General features: G+C 32.3%; 3 protein-coding genes across 3 annotated transcripts; 2 read left to right on the top strand and 1 right to left on the bottom strand.

Moving 5' to 3' along the window:
* Window positions 1-2,716: 2,716 nt before the first annotated feature.
* On the bottom strand, window positions 2,717-17,145 carry LOC143909460 (muscle-specific protein 20-like). The gene is made up of 4 exons (XM_077427453.1): window positions 16,953-17,145; window positions 3,525-3,736; window positions 3,318-3,438; window positions 2,717-3,244 (listed from the first exon to the last, which is right to left on the bottom strand). The coding sequence occupies exons 1-4, from the start codon at window positions 16,974-16,976 to the stop codon at window positions 3,053-3,055; spliced, it is 549 nt and encodes a 182-aa protein (XP_077283579.1). The 5' UTR covers window positions 16,977-17,145; the 3' UTR covers window positions 2,717-3,052.
* Window positions 6,169-8,549, top strand: LOC143909461 (myophilin). Its single transcript, XM_077427454.1, has 4 exons — window positions 6,169-6,324; window positions 7,338-7,537; window positions 7,609-7,729; window positions 7,796-8,549. The coding sequence occupies exons 1-4, from the start codon at window positions 6,319-6,321 to the stop codon at window positions 7,976-7,978; spliced, it is 510 nt and encodes a 169-aa protein (XP_077283580.1). The 5' UTR covers window positions 6,169-6,318; the 3' UTR covers window positions 7,979-8,549.
* On the top strand, window positions 10,925-16,823 carry LOC143909478 (protein takeout-like). The gene is made up of 6 exons (XM_077427476.1): window positions 10,925-11,032; window positions 11,107-11,199; window positions 11,408-11,555; window positions 13,385-13,518; window positions 13,766-13,915; window positions 15,955-16,823. The coding sequence occupies exons 1-6, from the start codon at window positions 10,957-10,959 to the stop codon at window positions 16,125-16,127; spliced, it is 774 nt and encodes a 257-aa protein (XP_077283602.1). The 5' UTR covers window positions 10,925-10,956; the 3' UTR covers window positions 16,128-16,823.
* Window positions 17,146-20,475: the final 3,330 nt, after the last annotated feature.

The following is a 20,475-nucleotide window of genomic DNA, read 5'->3' on the forward strand; positions in this document are numbered from 1 at the left end:
AATTAAAATTTTTTACGGAAATATTTAAAAAATTTTTGTCCATCATCCACAAGCTCCTTATACAGTGTCCAAAACTCACCTTCGGTTTTTCTATTTTTTAACATGGGATGCACATTAAAACGCCTCCGTGCTTTTTTATTGCCTTCTTGAGCTTCTTCTTCCAACAACAGCGCGATTATACATAATTTTTCGTTCGATAAAACATTTTTGCTGACTTGTATTCTGACGCGTAGCTACGAATGCACGTGTATGCATTCATATTGCAAGTACTCGACAATACGACGTAAGCAATATTGCGCCATATCGTCATGGCCTGTAATGTATAAGTAAGCCGATTTTGCCTTGCACTCGGCCAAAGTGATGTAAGCGTGACGTGACCGCGACGTGTAGGTAGATATGAATAGAAATGTAATAAAATGACATATTTGAAACGGAGTCGTGCAGTGCTGAAGCCGTGCAGTGCTGTTAAGTATGAACAGACCTTTAATTGTTATTTTGTTTTTTTTTTGTGATATATTTTTTGACCATTGTGGCGCATTAGGAATTTCTGTAATGCCACAATGGTCTGAACTTTAAAATAAATAAATAATTGTATATTGATCTTTGTAAAAATGGAAGAGGTTGCAATAATTAATTTGATATTTCTTAATTTTAGATGGGAGTTGACGAAGCCCCAAAAAATGAACTCGTATCAGGAAAAACAAGTACGCGTGTATGCGTGAGATCGATGGCCGTCACTGCAAGGAAAGTGACTTGATGGAAAGTCGAAAGATGGAAAAAATTTAAATCGATTCGTCAACTCGTTGTTAACGTAGGTCGGGGTTAGAGATTTGAAATATCTTTACCATGTTACATTATGATGGAATATTATAAATAGTTCACCCCGAATACGCTAACGACGAGTCGATGAATCGATTTTATTTTTTTCCATCTTTCGACTTTCCGTCAAGTCACTTTTGTTGCAGTGACCCAGACCCGCGTGAGATTCATGGGAAGAGCCGACGAAACCGTATACTCCCACTTCTAATCTTAGGACTTGTACACACTCAGTCATTTCAAGGGAACATTTTGACGATAAGTACATTTTTCGGGTCTTCATCAACATGGAGTTTATGCCGTTAAGTGGACCCCTTGATTTTAAAGTTACATTTCGATATATTTTTTTCGTTTAAATTATTATTTTATCATGATGTCGTTACGGGTTTTACCTCTGAGCGACACCTTTGGTATTAAACTTGTACATACATATATAAATTTATAGATTATACATTTGGAATCATATTCAAAAAGTGGTGAAGTAGGTAGGGTGGTTTTGCCATTCTGATGAGGAACCGTTTCAACAATGAAATCAGATAAATTGATAAACTGTGATAGGAAACGATCGATTTTGAGTCACAAATATCCAAGTATGGCCATCAGCACTGCAGAAATACTCAGAATAAATTATTTTCAATCAGGGTCAACCCAGGACTTGAACCCGGGAGCCTCTTGATGGATAACATTAACAAAACTGCTGGCTAATATTAATATTATCGATTATTAGTGAATACAAGAACTGTTTTTGAGCTAAAAGGTTTCATTTATTTCATTTCTAACCGTAAAATCCTAATGATTAAACGGTCTTACATTTTAATGAAGGTACATAGATAGGTTATTCAAATTGATTTAAAAAATTCTTACAATGAATTTGTAAAATTTTGGTTATTGCATGAAATTTTCAAATAAATGCTTTGTTCGTGAATCGTTGTTTCATCCAAAAAATTGTCGAAAATCCGCCGAAAGATTACATGAAATGAGCATGAATTGTTTTGCTTATTTCGAGATAATTTAGTTAGCGCTTCGAAAAAACATTATACGGTTATCGGATATAAAATTTCAGAAATTGATAATGCTTGTAAATCCTTGAATGCAACGGCTTAATAGCAAATTCATGTATTTATATAATACAATTGACAGGTACGTGTATCATTTGAATGGTTATCTATATATACAATTAAATTTTATCGAATGCATTTATAAAATGATCCGATCTTCGAGATTACTTTTTTGTTTTAGCATTATTGCATAGTATACAATTTTATTGTTCAATATTTATTGTTTTATCTATAAAGCGTCATGGCGACAGCTAGCATACGCATACGCGTACAATATTGCGTAGTTATGGAAACGGTACGCGTGTATGGAAACAAGAAATGTATTCGAAAGGGCGCTTCTATTATTATAACATTAATCTGGTTCTACCTTACTTGGGTTCACCAGATTAATGATTGGAAAATATAGGTCCAATAAATTAAATATTAAATACAATAACCAAGAGTTGCATAATTTTCGATAAGTTTGACCAAAACATAAAAAACGATCGGATAAGAGATAAAAAGTCCTCTGAATTGTAATAGTAAGTGAAATGTAAAGGAGGTTTGTAAAAATAGAAGCTAATTAATTGAATACCACGAATATCGTACGCACGCACGGTCACCGATCGTCATGAGCCTGCAAGACACGAGAAATCGTTTCAGGTTATCAGGAATACATATCCAAAGTAACAGTATATGCACATTCCACAGCTATTTATTGCATATGATAACTGTCAACCATAGATGTCAGTAATAAATTACCGACGCCATATGGGGTTTTCATTCGCTTTAAGCCGGACTGTTCCATTTCTATATTTGACAGCATTAAAAATAAAAACAACAATTTATTTTTAATTTTTTTTATTGAATCACATTACTTGTTACAATAAAAAAATACACAAAATAAATTACATACACCTATGTATGTATGTATGTACATATCATTATATGCACTTTATTCGTTTTCAACTAAACATATTGCTATTAAATATTAACAATTGAAATAATATTACATGGAAATGTTAAATTACATAGCAAATAATAAAAATAAAGAAAGCTTTTCCCAGTGATTATCATTGTAATTAGTATAACATACATACATACATGTAATAATATAATATTGATATCATTATGATGCAATCTTAATACAAAACATGGGACAGCAAATAAATAATATTCAGTCAATATGTACTAAAATTTTATTTTCCTAAAATGATTTTTCTTGAAGCACCGAAGCTCTGTCCGGCTTGTGTGGCCAACTTATTGGTTCCAGCTTGAAGTCCAATCATTCCTTCACCAGCTCTTAGCTGATCTTCGGTAAATTCTCTCCTATTTTCTTCAGCTGGACGAGGGCCAAGACATGGGCCGCGCCACTCAGGATGTTTATATGCCTAAAAGATAAAAATTTCATTCAAATAATCTCATTTGAATGTAAATGTATATGTAGAATCAAATATAACGAACCGTTCTGCCTATAGCGAATATTGTTGTAGTGACGAGAGATATATTTTTCTTATCCCAAAGATCAGTGGTTTGGAAAAGGTCTACATCAGGTACACCATATTTAACGCAAGCTTTTTGAAACCTGAAATCATCAACGGGAATCATTGCTACAAACTTTTTTATCAAATTTTATACTGAAATATATTTGAATATAGCATGAATACTGACTGGCTAAGGTTATCCATCATTTTGTAGTCGCCGCCGGAGACATTGATCCTAGTGATGATTCCTGGTTGAAGTCTATTCATCAATTTGCACAAGATGATTCCGTCACGCAGAGCATCTTCATACACAACGCCAGGAGGAAAACGTTCACCGATAACAGTTTCGATCCATCGTTGAGCCTCCTCCTCTTGATCGGTCTCCCTCTTTCCCGAACACTAAAAATAAAAACACACATATCGTGTTAATTACACCCGAAAAATCAGATTTGGCAAATTTATGTGCGGTTTTAATGCTCGCAATAAACTCCAAACATATGTAAACAACCATTATAAACATATACATCTGTATATGTATGCCAAGGACTTGAGGGATGGTCTCGGTCATCGACGGACATTAAGATGAAAATCTCAAACAAGAGAATCGTGAAAGCGGTCCGTTGAGCCAACGCGGGTTTTCCCAACTCCTACGCATTTTCTCCATTCAAGCCAAGGAAAATCTGTGTTGTATACATACCAACAGTTTCACAACATATTCTACACACTTAAATATTTTACAGACTTGATTATTGCATAAAAGCGATTGAAATACATCTCAATTAAAAAATTATTGCATTAGAATCTAATGAATTTTTTCATCATTCAATCATATGATGTAAACCTTGGAATATTATGAATAATTACAAGGCGTACGTAAGTGATGATGCCAAATATAATAATTTCTTATAATGTCATTTGCATTTACGAATATAATATTATACATACATAAATGATGCCAAGTTTTTTTAGTATAATTTGTAATTCGAGATATACCTACATAATGTTTATTTATAAAGCTCTAGCAATGTGAAATAAAGGCATACTAATAAAGCTTGAATATCAAAGTTATTTATATTATGAAAATAAATAATATGTTAAAAAAAGGTGGATTATAAAGTTTTCTAGCGCCAAATGAAGTCGATAAATCTGTCGAATTAGTGTATTCCACTCTTCCAGTTGGTTGTAAATCGAATTCCGAGTAAACTCCAAAACGTCGACGGAGTATTTTTAAAGATTTTGTTTGGCTTTGGGCCAGTGGATTTATATCGTAATGTTTATTGTATGTATACTATGTTCAAAGTGAGGCAGTATGTTTGCGCCATTCAACGTATTAAATCATTTGGCACGGCATTGTAATCCGGGAATTTTAAATTTACATTAAATTGTCAAGAAACATTGCTCGACAATGATATAAAACAACTTGAAACATATGAAGTTTCTAAAGTTAATTTTACTTTCGAAATACAACATACGATAAAGAGGTGACGATGGATTTATTACACACAAAAGATGTACATAATAGATAACGATTACTTTTTCGCCAGAAAATTATTTCAAATCAATATACATAAGTGTAATTATATCATCATCATTTACAGCTCTTCACCATTCGCTGCTAGATGAAGGTCTCCTCAACACGCTTGCATTGGTCTCTGTTTAGGGCAACTCTCATCATTTCATTATTTCATCCATCCATCTCCCCTGTGGCCTGCCTTGTACCCTTTTGCATTCTCTCAGGCACTTCTTCCGTCCGTCTATCCTCTGTTCTTGTCCATTTTGATATTGTTCACTTGGATTAGCGAAGTTCATAAACTGGAATCGACCCTACATGAGGTAGTGGTAGAGGATTATTATGGTATGGTTCGCCGCATCGTTCACTTGCACGGACTCGCCGTCTCAATAATTAAAGTCCAATATTCAGTTCCAAAAACACTATTTCTGTTTGACTCAATTCACAAATTGTTATCACTTGTTTTAATTCGATATGTCCAGAATATTGGAAAAGCACAATAAAAAAACTAGAGGGCACCAGTATTTTTAAATATTGTTAAATGCTTATAACATTATATTTTATGCTTTGCAAAATATTACTCGAAATTAAGAAAAGTGGACTTATGCCACTTTAAAATATAGCGGCTCATATTATAGTACGAGTTTTGACATTCCTAGTCCTTCATTTCATACATAATTATAATATGATTAACAGTGTCTGTATATCATATATGACATTGCTACATTCTAATTATAATCATTAGTAATAACTGCTACATCGTAACATATTTTAATTTCCAAATTATATGTTTTCATTTTGATACAAATGAAACGGCACATCTGCTATTATCTTTATAGCTGTATGTAAGTACTTATGTATATGATGTTCATTCTTAGTGTATCATTTTTAAATTTATATTTGAAAGATACATTATATAATTCAGTATACATATGTATGTATGATCCATATCCATATTATTAGTAAAACAAACATTTTATATATAAATATATATTTCTTTCATTTTACACCACAGTCATCTGTTTCACAAATAGTCGATTGTCTTGACGTTTATTGGTGGAATAAATCGATTTGGCTTCGAAGAGCCTCGTATATAACACGAAAGATCTACATAGCATTTCGTGAACTCTCCTAATATTATATTTTGTCCGATTTGCAGAGAAGTAATATTTTGTAAGGGTGTGAAATAATTTTTTGGCAAAAATAAGTTGGCGTTGCGATATTTTGATGGACATCATCAAGACGTCGGCACGTAAGTAATTTGAGGTCACGGAAGAATACGTCGGAAGCTGACATAACCGCGTAAAATACTCTCCAAACTGTTGCTCCCCTACCATACTTCCCACGGGATGCCAAAAAGCTGGACGCCACATTTTAAAGCGACAGTTCGAACACAGACATCCAGCAGCCCGGTCTCTAGACTCACTTCATAAAATAGTCTAAGCGAGAAACCATAACATACACAGACAAAATGCCGGTACGTCATCAAAATCAACAATATAACCAACAACAGTAACAACGACCAACGTTAAATTAGTGTATTATAACAACATTATACGAAAGTTCATATGGGAAAATTTAACAGTAACAAACATAATATGACTAAAATATAATACTACATAACATTAATGAAAATGTATAACACTTTAATAATTGTATTGCAATTTTACTAATAATGCAGTACGTAGTGAAATTTTTGAATCGATTCTAATACGATTTGTATTGGAAGCATTGATAAAAGTACGATTAAAATGTGTTCCATGTTAATTTAATAATATAATATTTAATAATATAATAATTCAATATTTCATACAAAATAAAAATCAAAATAGAATACATACAAAATAAAAAATCCAAAAATAGTATTATATTTTCCGATAACTTTCAAGCTCATGTTTGCACGTTACATACATACATATATATTTGATTTGGGTTGATTTCTTCAACTCCATTGTTACAAGTTGATACGAATATCGTTGGCAACGATATGTGGAACTGTCTACGGTTACATTTGCACGGTCGATCATGTTTTTCCAGTTGGGAAAGTCCCGAATCATTCAGTTTTCCGATCGGCATATGTAAACCAGACCACGTCTATATCGGTCGTTAATGTTATGATCTGCGCAAGCTTTCAAGTCCAGCTGTTTACAGCGTCAAACTATTGACGTGAATTTATGTTTACCCTGTTTATATTGGGCTCGGTTTTTGGCAATGATATCGTATACTTAGTGGGTATTTCTGGAAGTGAGATAATATACTGACTTCTTGTCTAACGTGCGATAATATTCCTCCGGTGTCAAAATGCCGTTAGCACTTGCACTCAAAACTATTCTGAGATAATTTATTACATTTCAACGGAAAGCTCAATAAAAACTTTCGCACCTGCTAATGTGTTTATATGAAATTTTCTCTCAAAATAATTTTTTTACAATATATGAACTTCATATCCATTCACAGCGTTATTTTATTGAATTTTATTTGCTTTTTTAGGCTCGTAGTAAAGAACAAGAGAGCGAAGTCCTAGGATGGATCTATGAAGTCTTGGGTGAACCTCTTCCAAACAGTCCATATGAGGACGTGTTACGAGATGGCGTTGTACTTTGCAAGCTCATCAACAAAATTGTCCCAGGATCCGTCAAGAAGATCCAAGAAAAGGGAACCAACTTCCAACTCATGGAAAACGTACAGAGGTGAATCACAAAAACGCACTAAAAATACATCTTCATCATTGTGAATTTCATCAAATTCGTTTTTTTTGCAGATTCCAAGCGGCTATTAAAAAATACGGCGTACCAGAAGAGGAGATCTTCCAGACTGCAGATTTGTTTGAGCGTCGTAATATAGTGCAAGTTACGCTCTGCTTATACTCATTAGCCAGAATTGTAAGTTGTTTACTTTTTACTGTTTTATTTTTAAAGCAGAATTTTGAAAATGATGCGAAATTTTAGACTCAAAAACATCCCGAATACACTGGACCGAGTATGGGACCAAAAATGGCCGACAAGAACGAGCGTACGTTCACAGAAGATCAACTCCGAGCTTCGGAAGGACAAGTAAACCTTCAAATGGGATTCAACAAGGGTGCATCTCAATCAGGACACGGAGGATTCGGAAACACACGTCACATGTAGATTCAAATCACACTACACTTTCACCAATTGGCTTACACGATATATACATGTCTATAATCTAACTTATTCAAATAAATTATTTAAAACACGATTACATGGTTTAAAATTTACTAATAACATTTTTTTAAATTAACACATTTACACATACACACATACACTTTACACAAACACATACACATACTACACACACACACCCACACACATTTACACTTCGAGCACTTTGAACAGATACACACACGTACAAAACTCACCAAAAAAATATTTCAAAATTTTATATATTTTTATTCAATAAATTTATTTATAGAATATTCCATTGATATGTTTCAATGTCATTGTGTCGATACATGAAGCATCTAAGAATGTTATGTACAAATGGTGTGAATGATAAATTATTTACTTTCCTCTTGTAAAATATAATTTTCTACCTTTCAGTATTAAAATGTCTAATAAATAATTCAGAAATTTTCTAGTATTTACTTTCATGTATATAACTTTAGGTATTGAATGTTTATAACTTTTCATGTAACGTTTGGTTCATTTTATTCTAAAATATAAGTATATTTCAAATATGATATTTTTTTTATTTAAACCCCATTTTTCACGATGTTTTTTTAAAGAGTTTTATTTTTTTTTTAGTTAATTTTTAGCATAGTGTCATTATGGATTGCATTTGTACATTTAAATTTATAATAATATTATAAACTAGAAATTAGATTCAAATAAGGATAGGTTGCCAATTTGATAGGAACCGTTTCAACATTGAAATCAGATAAATTGGCAAACTCTGATTGGAAAGGATCGGCCTAGAGTCACATCATATCACTTCAGAACCGCAATACACCTTCAGCTAGCTCAAAAGGTCCGTTTTTGGGATTTTCAAAACATTGTCGTTAAAATAAGATCTTAACAATATTTTTTTCCCGTTTTCAATCCATTTTTTATATAATTAATCTCACTGTAGCATTTGAATACCATTTGGATACGCGATTATTTAAATAGTTTAAAAAAAATACCTATACTGATTCTTGAAAATGTATTAAAATCATCTGAACCCTGTTCCCTTCATTCGATTCCCGTGGTTTTGGCGTAATCAACGTCCAAATTAAAATAAAGTGGGATCGAAAATTGGAGAATCTCTTGTAAGATGCGATGCAGGTAGTGGCCGTTTCAAATTCCTGAGTATTGGAATAGATTGGTGGCCTAATAGATTTGTCCACGGCTGTATATCCAATTTAGCATCACTGGATCAGGGATAAAACCCATTATCTCTCAGTTGTTAGCATCATACGCCAGCCACTGAGCTATGTTTCTGGTTGAGCTAATCTCGGTTGTAGAATAGTATTTTTGCCAAAATAAATTTTATTTATTGGGCATTCCATAAATTTCTTTTGCTAAATTCTAAAAAGATTAAGAAACATTTGACAGACGATTTCTTAAACATAAATATAAATTACGAATGCTATCATTAGTTTTGAATTCAACCATCATTATCGCCAATATTAATTCACCGTCATTATTATCGCCATTTAATTACACAATTTGCATCTTTCCTGTTGATAGGTCAATATAATATTTTTCATCTTGATTTTTAATACATTTGTTTTCATACGATTAAATTATAAATGTATTAAGGAAGTTTTAACTACACTTATAAGCTACTTATATGTATATATATACAAAACACGTATAAAACTCGTTTCATATGAAATTTTAGAACAACTGTCTAAAGTGGAACATTCAATTTTGAAAATTGAAATTTTATATTAAATTTTTCAAATTAAATTTAAAACAAATTCTATATTCATTTCTCTGTTTATAAAAATATTATCTATATTTATATATTTTATTTCTATATATATATTGCGTACTTATTTATTTTTGGATATTTCTAACGATCCAGTTCGAGATTAAGTGCAACGTGTCAGTGTCATGTAAAAAGAAAATTTATTAGACGTTCGCTAAATCTAACAGGATTAATTTGAATTTAAATATTTGAAGTAGCAAGTCGTTTGTACTGGCGATTAAAATGAAGATTAATATTTTGGATTCGGAACATCGATAATTTTGATTAATTTTTAGCGTTTGTTTGCACATACATACATAGGGTACACAAACATGTTGTTTTTCCTTATTCCTCATACCGTGACTGTACGAATGCAGTTTTTGCACTTAAAGAGGAGAAAGTGATCGTTGCACGCAATGACGCTATTACCTCGTTATAAAATATTTCAATGAATTTTTACATAAAAATGGAAAATAACGGAAGTCGACACACGATCACCTTAGTAACATTTAACCTGGCGTGGATATTTCAACATACAAAATTTAGCATAATTTACGACCCTGCAATAAAATTTAATTGGCCACACCGATTCCTGCTAGTAAAATCCTCATGTATAAAGTTCATATTTAAATTTGCAATGCATTTTGCGTAGACTCGAGCGACGCGCGCGAAGGAGCAGCGAACTCGAATTCGGTACAAACTTGTTCCTTGCAAATAGAGCGGTTACGTGAAACTGTCCTAATGACATATACTTGCCAAGTCCGAATAAAAATCTCTTCTTTTCAATGTCTCAATTGGCACAATACATATATCACACCAAAATGTCAACCGTTTAAGACACGACCTTCTGCATTTAAAGTCAAAGGGACCATGCCACTTAATCTTCGTCACATTTTTGACGTTCAAAATTGGCAAAATGCAGTTTTCGCGTATTGCATTTCACCTATAACATTATATGGTCACGCTTGCCTGGTCTTGTACTCTCTCTGAGTGTTTGCAATTCCTTACCAGTTTCATTGCGCGATGACGTAACGAACAATAACTCTGCACACCTCGTCCCACATCGCGGGTTTGTCTTCGCGACCAGGTAAAACTTGCTCTTAGTTAACATTGACGATTCATTAGAGCCAGTCGAATGGATCTGTGATACGTACGCAAAATATCAATTAAATATTACATTCTAAAAAAGCCTGAGATGAATTTCAACGTGTTACCATTAGTGGCGTTGCTTTTCATTTTGGATCGGTCCTACGCTTACTACGAGCAGAAACGTGAGTGTAAATGTAATAAAAATCATGAAAAATATTTCAAGGTGACTCTAAATTAGTTTCGTATTGAATTTCAGCGGATTTTATTAAAACTTGCTATAAGAAAGATCCTAAATTTGGAGAATGCTCACGCGTTGCCGTGCAAGGAATATTCGATAAATTGAAAGAAGGTAAGCAAACAATTAGTAATACAATTTATTCCAGATCAAATTTGCATGAAATATTCATCTTTAATATCGCTATTGAGCAGTTTAACTTCTGCATGATAATTTCATCAAAGCGATGTTTTGTAAAATTTCATTGTATGATTTATAGCAGCTTAACAATAATTTTAAATTAAGTATTTGATCGTTATTATTGATTCTGTTAATATTCAAGGTTTGCCTGAAATCGGAATAGATCCGTTAGATCCCCTCAAAATATCTAAAATTCGCATCTTACAAGGTGATGGCCCTGTAAATGTAAATGCGGCGTTAGACGATGTAACTGTTACAGGATTTGGTGCAACTCAAGTCCTCGTAAGCGAGTAAGTACTTATTATTTTATTTTCAATTTAAAGCTAACACTAGTTGCTCGCAACAAGCTCGGTAGTTAGTGTTAATGTTAACCATCGAGAGATTCCCAGGATCAATCCCTGGGTTGACCTCGATTGAAGAGAATTTATTTGGAGTATTTCTGCAGTGCTGCTGACCAGGCTTGAATATTTGTGACTCCAAGTCGATTATTTTCTATCACAATTTGTCATTTTATCTGATTTCATTGTTGAAACGGTTCCTCATTAAATTGGCAAAACCATCCCATCCATATTTCAATATAATTTCAAATTTACAAAGCAGAACTATTATCAAAATCTTTCCAAAAACATCACACACTCACACAACATTACAATCACATACCAACGCATAATAAAGTCAACCGGTCCATTAAAATCATCACAAAAACTCCCACTAACAGTACTAAAAATATAAAATTGGTGCATCCGTGTAAAATCCAAAATATAATATGTAATTTAAAAAATAAAAAGGCACCTGGGCGAGATTCAATAGATAACATCATAATCAAACAACTTCTGTTTAAAGCTTTAGTCTCACTATCTAAAATATTCAACGCATTTTTACTCACCGGATATTTCCCAGAATACTGGAAAACAGCCAACGCAATTCCCATACTTAAGCCCGATAAAAGCTCAAAAAACCCGACCAATTATCGACCCATTAGCTTACTTTGCACGCTTTCAAAAATTCTGGAAAAAATAATCTACACTCGTTTACTTAAAGTCGTAAATAAGAAATTAATAAATGAACAATTTGGATTTCGCACTGGACATTCCACGACCCAACAACTAACAAGACTAACTGAACACGTGACGAAGAACTTTAATATGAAGAGAAGTACCGGAATGGTATGTCTCGACATAGAAAAGGCCTTCGACACGGTTTGGCACGATGGACTTATTCATAAGCTCCTTATTAAAAAAATACCAAACTACCTAATTCTCATCATCAAATCGTACTTAACTCGTAGAAAGCTAGTGGTTAGCGTAAATAATGAATTATCGTCTCCAAAAATAATCGCAGCTGGCGTTCCGCAGGGGAGCTTGCTTGGCCCACTCTTGTTCTCCATATATATAAATGATATACCTATTCCAAAAAACTGTCACATAGCCCTATATGCAGATGATACAGCTTGCTTCACAAGTAGCAAAAAACCAGACACTATTCTTAAAAATCTTGAATTTGCAATTAAAACAATGACTGAACACTTCACTAAGTGGAAAATTCAAATTAATCAAACCAAAACAGACGCCATATTCTTCAGTGTTAGAAAGCATAAGCCAAGTTCAGATCTGAAAATCCCCTCTGGAGAAAGTCTGAAATGGCAGTCAGTAACAAAATATTTAGGAGTAACGTTTGATAAAAGAATGAGATGGGCACCTCACATTGAGGCAGCGAAATGCAAGGCGATGCGGGGTATATCCTCAATATATCCAATATTTAATCTATTGATTACTAACCAAATTAAATTAAAATTGTAAAATAGAAAATGATCAGTAGATCAGTAGCTATTAAAATAGATATAAGATGTATTGTGAACATAATTTCGTAATAATAAAAAGCATTTAAAAATCAAAATCAAAATCAAATTTGCGTATAATCTATAAATTTATATAAGTACAAGTTTAATACCATAGGTGTCGCTCAGGGGTCAAATCAGCTAGAGCAGTGGAATTTCAATAAAAAAATTTCTTTGATTGCTCGTAAAAAATCTATTCTAGTATTAAATGCTTGGCTTGAATATTGGAAATTATATACATATATATATATATATATATATTTATTTTCGATTATTTTACAGGGTGTATGATAAAACTTACGACTTTTTCACAAGGATAAGAATTCCACATTTAAGGATAGAAGGCACTTACAATTTGAGAGGGAAAATTTTATTACTACCACTTGTAGGAAGAGGAACATGCTGGTTCGAACCGAGTTAGTATATTTTCATTCTTAAATTCGATTTTGTATAATTTTATCAGTTGAAAATATCAATGTCATTGTCATTATCAATATCTACACATGTACGTATGTATGCACATACATACAATCGAGACTACTAGCCAGTTTGTTAGATGCAGAGAAGGTGCTCGTTTTTCATTGCCAATTTTTTTTTGCAAATTACTAAAATTTCTGAAATTCCTAGATAGCATGCATGATGATAATTTACGAAAAATTTCAGCCAATTTAGACATTGATATACTCAGCGACGTGACGCCTTACACCAAAGACAAATTTGTGTTTTTCAACGTGACAGACGCCCATGTGAAATTCAACATAGGTGGACTTTCGCTCAGGATGAATAATTTATTTGATGGAATCAAATCTCTAGGTAAATATTCATAACAGCCATAAATCATAACAGTATGCTTAGATTAATGAACCGCAAAATTTTACGATTCTAAATCCGTAACACAAAGGGACGTAGCTCAAAACCGAAACAACTCAAGAACAGGTAAAATAAATCTATGTACATACATAAGTTGTTATGGAATAAATTTCAATTGAAAATGATCCTTTGTAGTTTCATAAATATTCGATTGAAATTTCTATGTCAATAAGCAATCATAGTTGAAATTGAAATTTTTGAAAAATATCGGAATTTCCCGCACCTCTACCGCTTCTTTCCCAAAAATTAATGACGTCTTTCAGTGATGGTGAAGAGTGGGCGTCCGATATTTTCGCTGGCTCGACGCCAGGGTATACACGAAACACGCTCATAAATATTTCTCGGCTATTTTCGACGGGCGTTTTTGAGAATTCTCGAACATTCACGGGAAATTTGTGGGCGAATATAATATACCGAGATGTGAGATAATTTTATTTATTTTTCTCGACGCGGACGAGTGTCGCCATCTGTGGCTGACGCTCGAAAGTTAAACGACGCAAATTACAGTTAGCGAGTGTATCGTCACGTTTACAACGAACCGCATTATGTATGGGAGATATCTCCTATCGGTTGCTTCTCTCCTGGTATAAAGACGTTCGAGTAACGTTACGTTTTCCATCCGAACAACGTACGGTTTTCGGAAATATTACAACAATTATGAAAATTCATGAAACTTGATTCATAAAATCGTGAACAGGCATGTTTTTGCAGTAATCACATTTGGCTATAATTTTTATCTAATGAGTATTTTAATATAATTTTCATGATATTTCTTCAACTGTACTCGTATATGTAGTGTTGAGAGGTGACAACAAATTACAAACACTAACCAATTCCAGTCAAAATCAGAGCTAAAATCACATAAAACTTTGCTTTTTAACGTTATTTACAACAAACTAAAGCATTTCTGTGGACAATTTTTGCATTTAATATTATTTGATTCACATTTTATATGTATCTAATTGTTAGTTTACTTTGTCAAGCTTTAAATCCAATCATTATACGTACATTGACAAGGTTTTTATTAATCTCATTTAAAATATATGTACATCATTATATGACATTCAAATTATTCGTGTATAAAATTACTACGATTTAAAATATTCTAGATCAAAATTGAATATCTGAAAATTCTATACAAAAGTAGAATGATTAATCGGGCAAGATTACTGAAACCATTTTATAGAATTCAACAGATACAACTTTGAAGGATTTTCTATTATACTTTCTGAATGACCATACAATGATTTAGAATCAGGTATTAAATAGACTTAAAAAGAACAATAATACAGTCAATTGATGTGTATTTGTAACTTACATAGTTTTGATCAATAGTACGAGTATGCTTACTAATCAAACTAAATATTATATAATACTTATGTTATGATTCAATTTAGTCACGGTATTTACTTACCCACGTTTCACACACTTTCGTATATGATATAGAGAAACTATTTTAATTTTGTCTCTTTTGATCATTATGATTTATCTTTTATTACTATTTGAGATGAGAAATAGAAATAAATCCAATCCAAGACCAATAATAATTAATCAATGCTCCAGAATACATAATTAACTTGACTAAAATGTTTAATATAATACATATATATAATATTGAATATACAAATGCATAATATATGTACATATATTATGTATTAAATGTAATATCGAATATGAATATGTATGCACTATATTTACTGATGAAATTTCTACATGTAATATAGTGTGTAATCATCTTTCATATACGTGTGTATGTACATATGTACATTTATAATCAGAAAAAAAATGTACAGATGGTTATTATTTATAACACACTTCCTAATATGGTTAAGAAGTTTTCATTCATGCCAAGGGTAAATTTGAATCAAGGTTTAATTGAATAATACCATATATGCTTACAATAAATTATTTATAGCATTGAAACAAGTCTGATACACACTTACACACTCACTGACACATACAATATTATTATTTTTTCGCAGAAGAAAGTACCAATTCATACTTGAATGCCAATTGGCGTCCAGTCGCCGATTCTTTACGACCCATCTTGGCTAGGACCATTGAGGACATTCTGGTTGTAATACTACAAAAGATTTTCCACAATTTGCCAGCGAATTATTTGATAGCCGATGTCAAAATACACAAGGATGCATAGCGAAGAGTGCGATTCACGAATTGGCTGAGTTTTGTGTATTTTTATAGTAGTTTTATTTGATATATTATTCTTTGATAAATGTGATTGATGTATATTTTAAAATACATATATGTAAGGACAATAAACCGCCGACGAAATTTTTTTAATATAAATATTAACGAATGCATGTTTGGAGATTATTGTTCATATGTAATAGTAATTTAGTGCTGAAAAAAGTTGTATATATGTATATATGTATGTAAAGTAAATTCACGCAATTGATCAAAATTGTTATAAATTCAAATGCTTATTACTTTTACTTTTTTCAATTTAAACTATGTATTATATTTAGTAACTTTATATAAAACCTTCTTTAAATAATATCTTGTAAAAAAAGATCATATTATCTATAATATATGTATGCATGTATGAACATTAGTATTATATATAGTGAAAAGTTTAAATGATGAAATTAATTTACTTATAAAAAGACAAACCAAGAAATCAATTCAAATCTAATTGAAAATTGTACTAAGAATTTTTTTATTCCATATTGTATATGTATGTATATAAGTGATGTACAAAAAATATATGTATGTATACTTTAATTGAAACAATAAACAGTCATATCGATGTTTAGATGTGTATGTATGTATGTATGTATATATGACTAAATTTGAAAACATATTTAATAATAGTTTTTTAATAAATCTTAATAAAAAACAAAAACAAAAGATGTTTTATTTCAAGTTCGATTCACTGTAATTCGAATGTATGCAAATGGTAAGATTTGACATTGAACTTGCATTGCATTGCGGAAAATTGCATTGGTATAAACAAACACACCTGCCACAAAGGTCGTCCAGGCATCTTTGTTGTTTTGACACTTGACTGAATACAAGGAGTGACACTAGAACCTGTCAGTTGACCAAACTGACACGAAATAACCACTTTTAGATGGAAAGCGCTCGTTTTATAGAATATGAAAAGCGCGCGGCGTGGTTTATGTTTATGTGGCGCGCACACATTCGCACGTTTCTGTTACGGATTTATTTTTATACATACTCATTCTTAACGGTATCCCGTAGGTGAGAGAATGGGGTGCATTCTGGAAAATTCATTAATTTTAAAATATGTACATGAATTCACGTGAGATAAAATTCATTTTCTTCACATTTTATAAACAACTAGCTGAACCCGGCATGTGTTGCAACGCCACAATAGCGCATGCAATTCCCGTTCCCGTTCCCATTTGCCGGCAAAATGCAGGCAACGAACATGTTGTAATGACACCCATTCCCGTTTTTCCCGTTTCCGTTCCCGTTTTCTTTTCACAGTAATCTTCCCGGACATGCATACAACAAATCCTGAAAGTTCCATCGTAATCGGTTCAGTGGCTTAGGAGCCTATTCGAGACACACACACAGACATTCATTTTTAAATATACATATAGATTTACATATATAAGAATTCTATTAGCAAAGAACATCTTACTTGGAATCACATTTTCATGGAATACCAAATGGGAAGTGTACAGATTTTTTAGATCTTTCAACATCTTTAGATCTGTAAGATCAAAACAAACATATCTTTCAACTAGTTATATTTAAAATTCGTTTCTTAGAAAATTACAATACTAGGATATGGGTGTGAAATTAAAATGTTTAAGAAAGTAAAATTTTATTAAAATATTTGCATTTAAGTATTTTAAATCTTCTTAAATATAATAAATTTGACCTTTCTTATTGTCAAAGCTGTAATTTTGTATAATATCTTGGGTCGACTTTTATCAGGAGAGTCTAAAACATACCATTTTTTAAAAAACTGACAATATGTATATATAACTATAATTTAGTATATTTGCAATAAGCAAAATAATATGTATGATTAAATAATCACATTTTTGAAATAGAATAAATTAATGAAAATTTATTTCAATGATCCATATATGATTTACATTGTTGAATGTTTTAACAGTCAGTATTTTCAAAATGGTATCCTTATAGCTATGTATATATATGAAGCACACAGATAGGAATGAAAAAACAAAACAGTGATCTGACTATATAAAGTTGAATGAAATGCTAAATTTTATAATATTAAATTGAGAAATATGAAACGACTAATCTCGACACATTCAGAGCTATCAAAAAGTGATATTTTTTTGTATAATTGAGCCGTTATATTGTAAAGTGGCGGTAGTCCAATTTTCAGTTGCAAAAACACTATTTCTGTTTGACTTAATTCACAAATTGTTATCGCTCATTTTGATTTGATCACAATAAACGCATTACAGACCACCAGTATTTTTATTAAATATTGTTAAACGCAAAACATTATATTTTATGTTTTGCGAGATATTTAACGAAATGAAGAAAAGAGGAATTATGACACTTTCAATTTATATCGGCTCGATTGTTGAATAATAAAATTATTTAAAGTTTATCGAGCTTCTTCAAACAAATGGAGTAATTCTATAAAGCAATGTAACTATTATTTAAAGTACATATGAAACAAACATCTTTCATATATTTCGTTCAAACGTTCTTTAATAACTGTACGCTTAGACTAGACGTAAAATGACATTGCAAATTGACCCAATTTCGACGATTTTAATCATTTTTTGAACCGAAAGAAATTGGATAGACATTGAAGTATTAAAATGTAAAATATTTTTAAGTCAATATATGTACATATGCATTGAAATGGTAAAATGAAAACATATTGATCATTTTCCTAATCACAGAATTGATTTATTAGAAAATGTAGTAGTTTAAATAGATAGATCGTAATTTATTAAATTATATTTAAAACAAACGTAGCCAAAGGCCGATCGAAAATATCACAAATAAAATGCACAAACAGCATGCATGCACTCCAAGCGGTGCATAACAAGAATGAAAAAGAAGAAAAACGATGGAGGCCGTCTACATAGCTACATTGCGCCATGTCCGTCGAAAGGGAAAATTCTTGGAGGGCCCCATGGTTTCCTTCGAATGCACAAAAGGAATTGCACACTAAGGCGACATAAGCCACGGGAGATGACCGTCGATTCGCGTTGCACTTGGATGCAGTTGGCCAACGTGCCGAGCTCGGTTGCAATGCAGTTGAATGCACCGGGCGGCTGGGGTTCGCGTGTCTCTCTCCAATCCGCATTTCTTTCGCACTTTGTTCAACTGCAAGCGAGACTGACTCGGTTGCAATGCAGTTGATGCACTTTCTCGGTGCATTGAAGTCGCACGTATACTCGCCTGATACAGTCGCAATGGCCAACCAAGTTCTTTGAACTCCGTTATCGATGTCGCTGTCTGATGCACAATTGCCGGCTGATAGTGCAAAAGTCAGCTTTTATGCACTTTTGAGAACACGCAAACTCAACTACACCCATTTGGCCCGATGAGCTGCCCCCCTCGTGTCGTCACGGGACCTCTGGGCTTACTCAACTGGGTAAACATAGAACTGATTGCTTCCACGCATTCTCCTAACAACATCTTCGAAAACGTTCCATCGAAAAAAATATTCAAAAAATGCGTATTATATTTAAATTTTTGGTACAGATTTTATTAGGAGTCGTATTGGATAAATCACTATCAAAGTTGTTGCTATTTTTTTTTTAATTTGTTAGATAAGCTGACGGTGAAATCCGTGAAATAAGCATTCCTCAAATAATCGGATGTTTGTTATATCGAATATAATATGCAGGAATGAAGTGAATTGAACACTAATCAAATATTTCAAATTGTTGTTCAAAATGAAATTGAATTATTGGGTATGAATCAGTGAGTTAGGAAAGGGGGTAATACTATAGGGAGCCTATACGAGACACACTGTATGTGTGTCTCGTATAGGCTCCTAAATCACTGAACCGATTATGATGGAACTTTCAGGATTTGTTGTATGCGTGTCCGGGAAGATTATCGTGAAGAAAAATCGCCCAAAAACGGGAATGAGTGTCATTACAACGCAATAATTTCAAATGTGTTCGCTGCCTGCGTTTTTCCGACAAATGAGAGCGGGAATGCGTTATTGTGGCATTGCAACACATGCCGGATTCAGCTATTAAACATGAAAAATACTTGTGTAAAGCATCCAACAATAAGAATTAAGATTTCAATGTTTAGTGTCTTTGAATAGAGTAATGCAGACAGTATTTTTACTTTATCTATGTACGTAGTAATAATAGATGAAGTTTTGTAAACATGCGAAAATTCGAAATCGATATTTTGACTGATTCGAGCTCAGAATCGATCACTGATCACGTTTTCATGATCTAGAAAAAATGTGTGTGTATGTGTCTGTGTATTTTGAGGATACTACGTACATAGATAAAGTAAAAATAGAAATATGTATAATGGTTTATGAAGGTAAA

The sequence above is a fragment of the Arctopsyche grandis genome, chromosome 3 (assembly GCF_051622035.1).
Source record: "Arctopsyche grandis isolate Sample6627 chromosome 3, ASM5162203v2, whole genome shotgun sequence".
Classification (NCBI taxonomy): Eukaryota; Metazoa; Arthropoda; class Insecta; order Trichoptera; family Hydropsychidae; genus Arctopsyche; species Arctopsyche grandis.

Excerpts from the sequence above, each read along its gene's own strand:
- LOC143909461 (XM_077427454.1), top strand. Across the intron at positions 7,538-7,608 it reads CTCATGGAAAACGTACAGAG|ATTCCAAGCGGCTATTAAAA; the intron begins GTGAATCACAAA and ends TTTTTTTTGCAG. Across the intron at positions 7,730-7,795 it reads TATACTCATTAGCCAGAATT|ACTCAAAAACATCCCGAATA; the intron begins GTAAGTTGTTTA and ends GCGAAATTTTAG.
- LOC143909478 (XM_077427476.1), top strand. The coding sequence starts at position 10,957 with ATGAATTTCAACGTGTTACCATTAGTGGCGTTGCTTTTCATTTTGGAT. Across the intron at positions 11,200-11,407 it reads ATTCGATAAATTGAAAGAAG|GTTTGCCTGAAATCGGAATA; the intron begins GTAAGCAAACAA and ends TTAATATTCAAG. Across the intron at positions 11,556-13,384 it reads ACTCAAGTCCTCGTAAGCGA|GGTGTATGATAAAACTTACG; the intron begins GTAAGTACTTAT and ends ATTATTTTACAG.
- LOC143909460 (XM_077427453.1), bottom strand. The coding sequence starts at position 16,976 with ATGCCTGGACGACCTTTGTGGCAG. Across the intron at positions 3,737-16,952 it reads CTGGACGACCTTTGTGGCAG|TGTTCGGGAAAGAGGGAGAC; the intron begins GTGTGTTTGTTT and ends TTTTATTTTTAG. Across the intron at positions 3,245-3,317 it reads TATTCGCTATAGGCAGAACG|GCATATAAACATCCTGAGTG; the intron begins GTTCGTTATATT and ends TTTATCTTTTAG.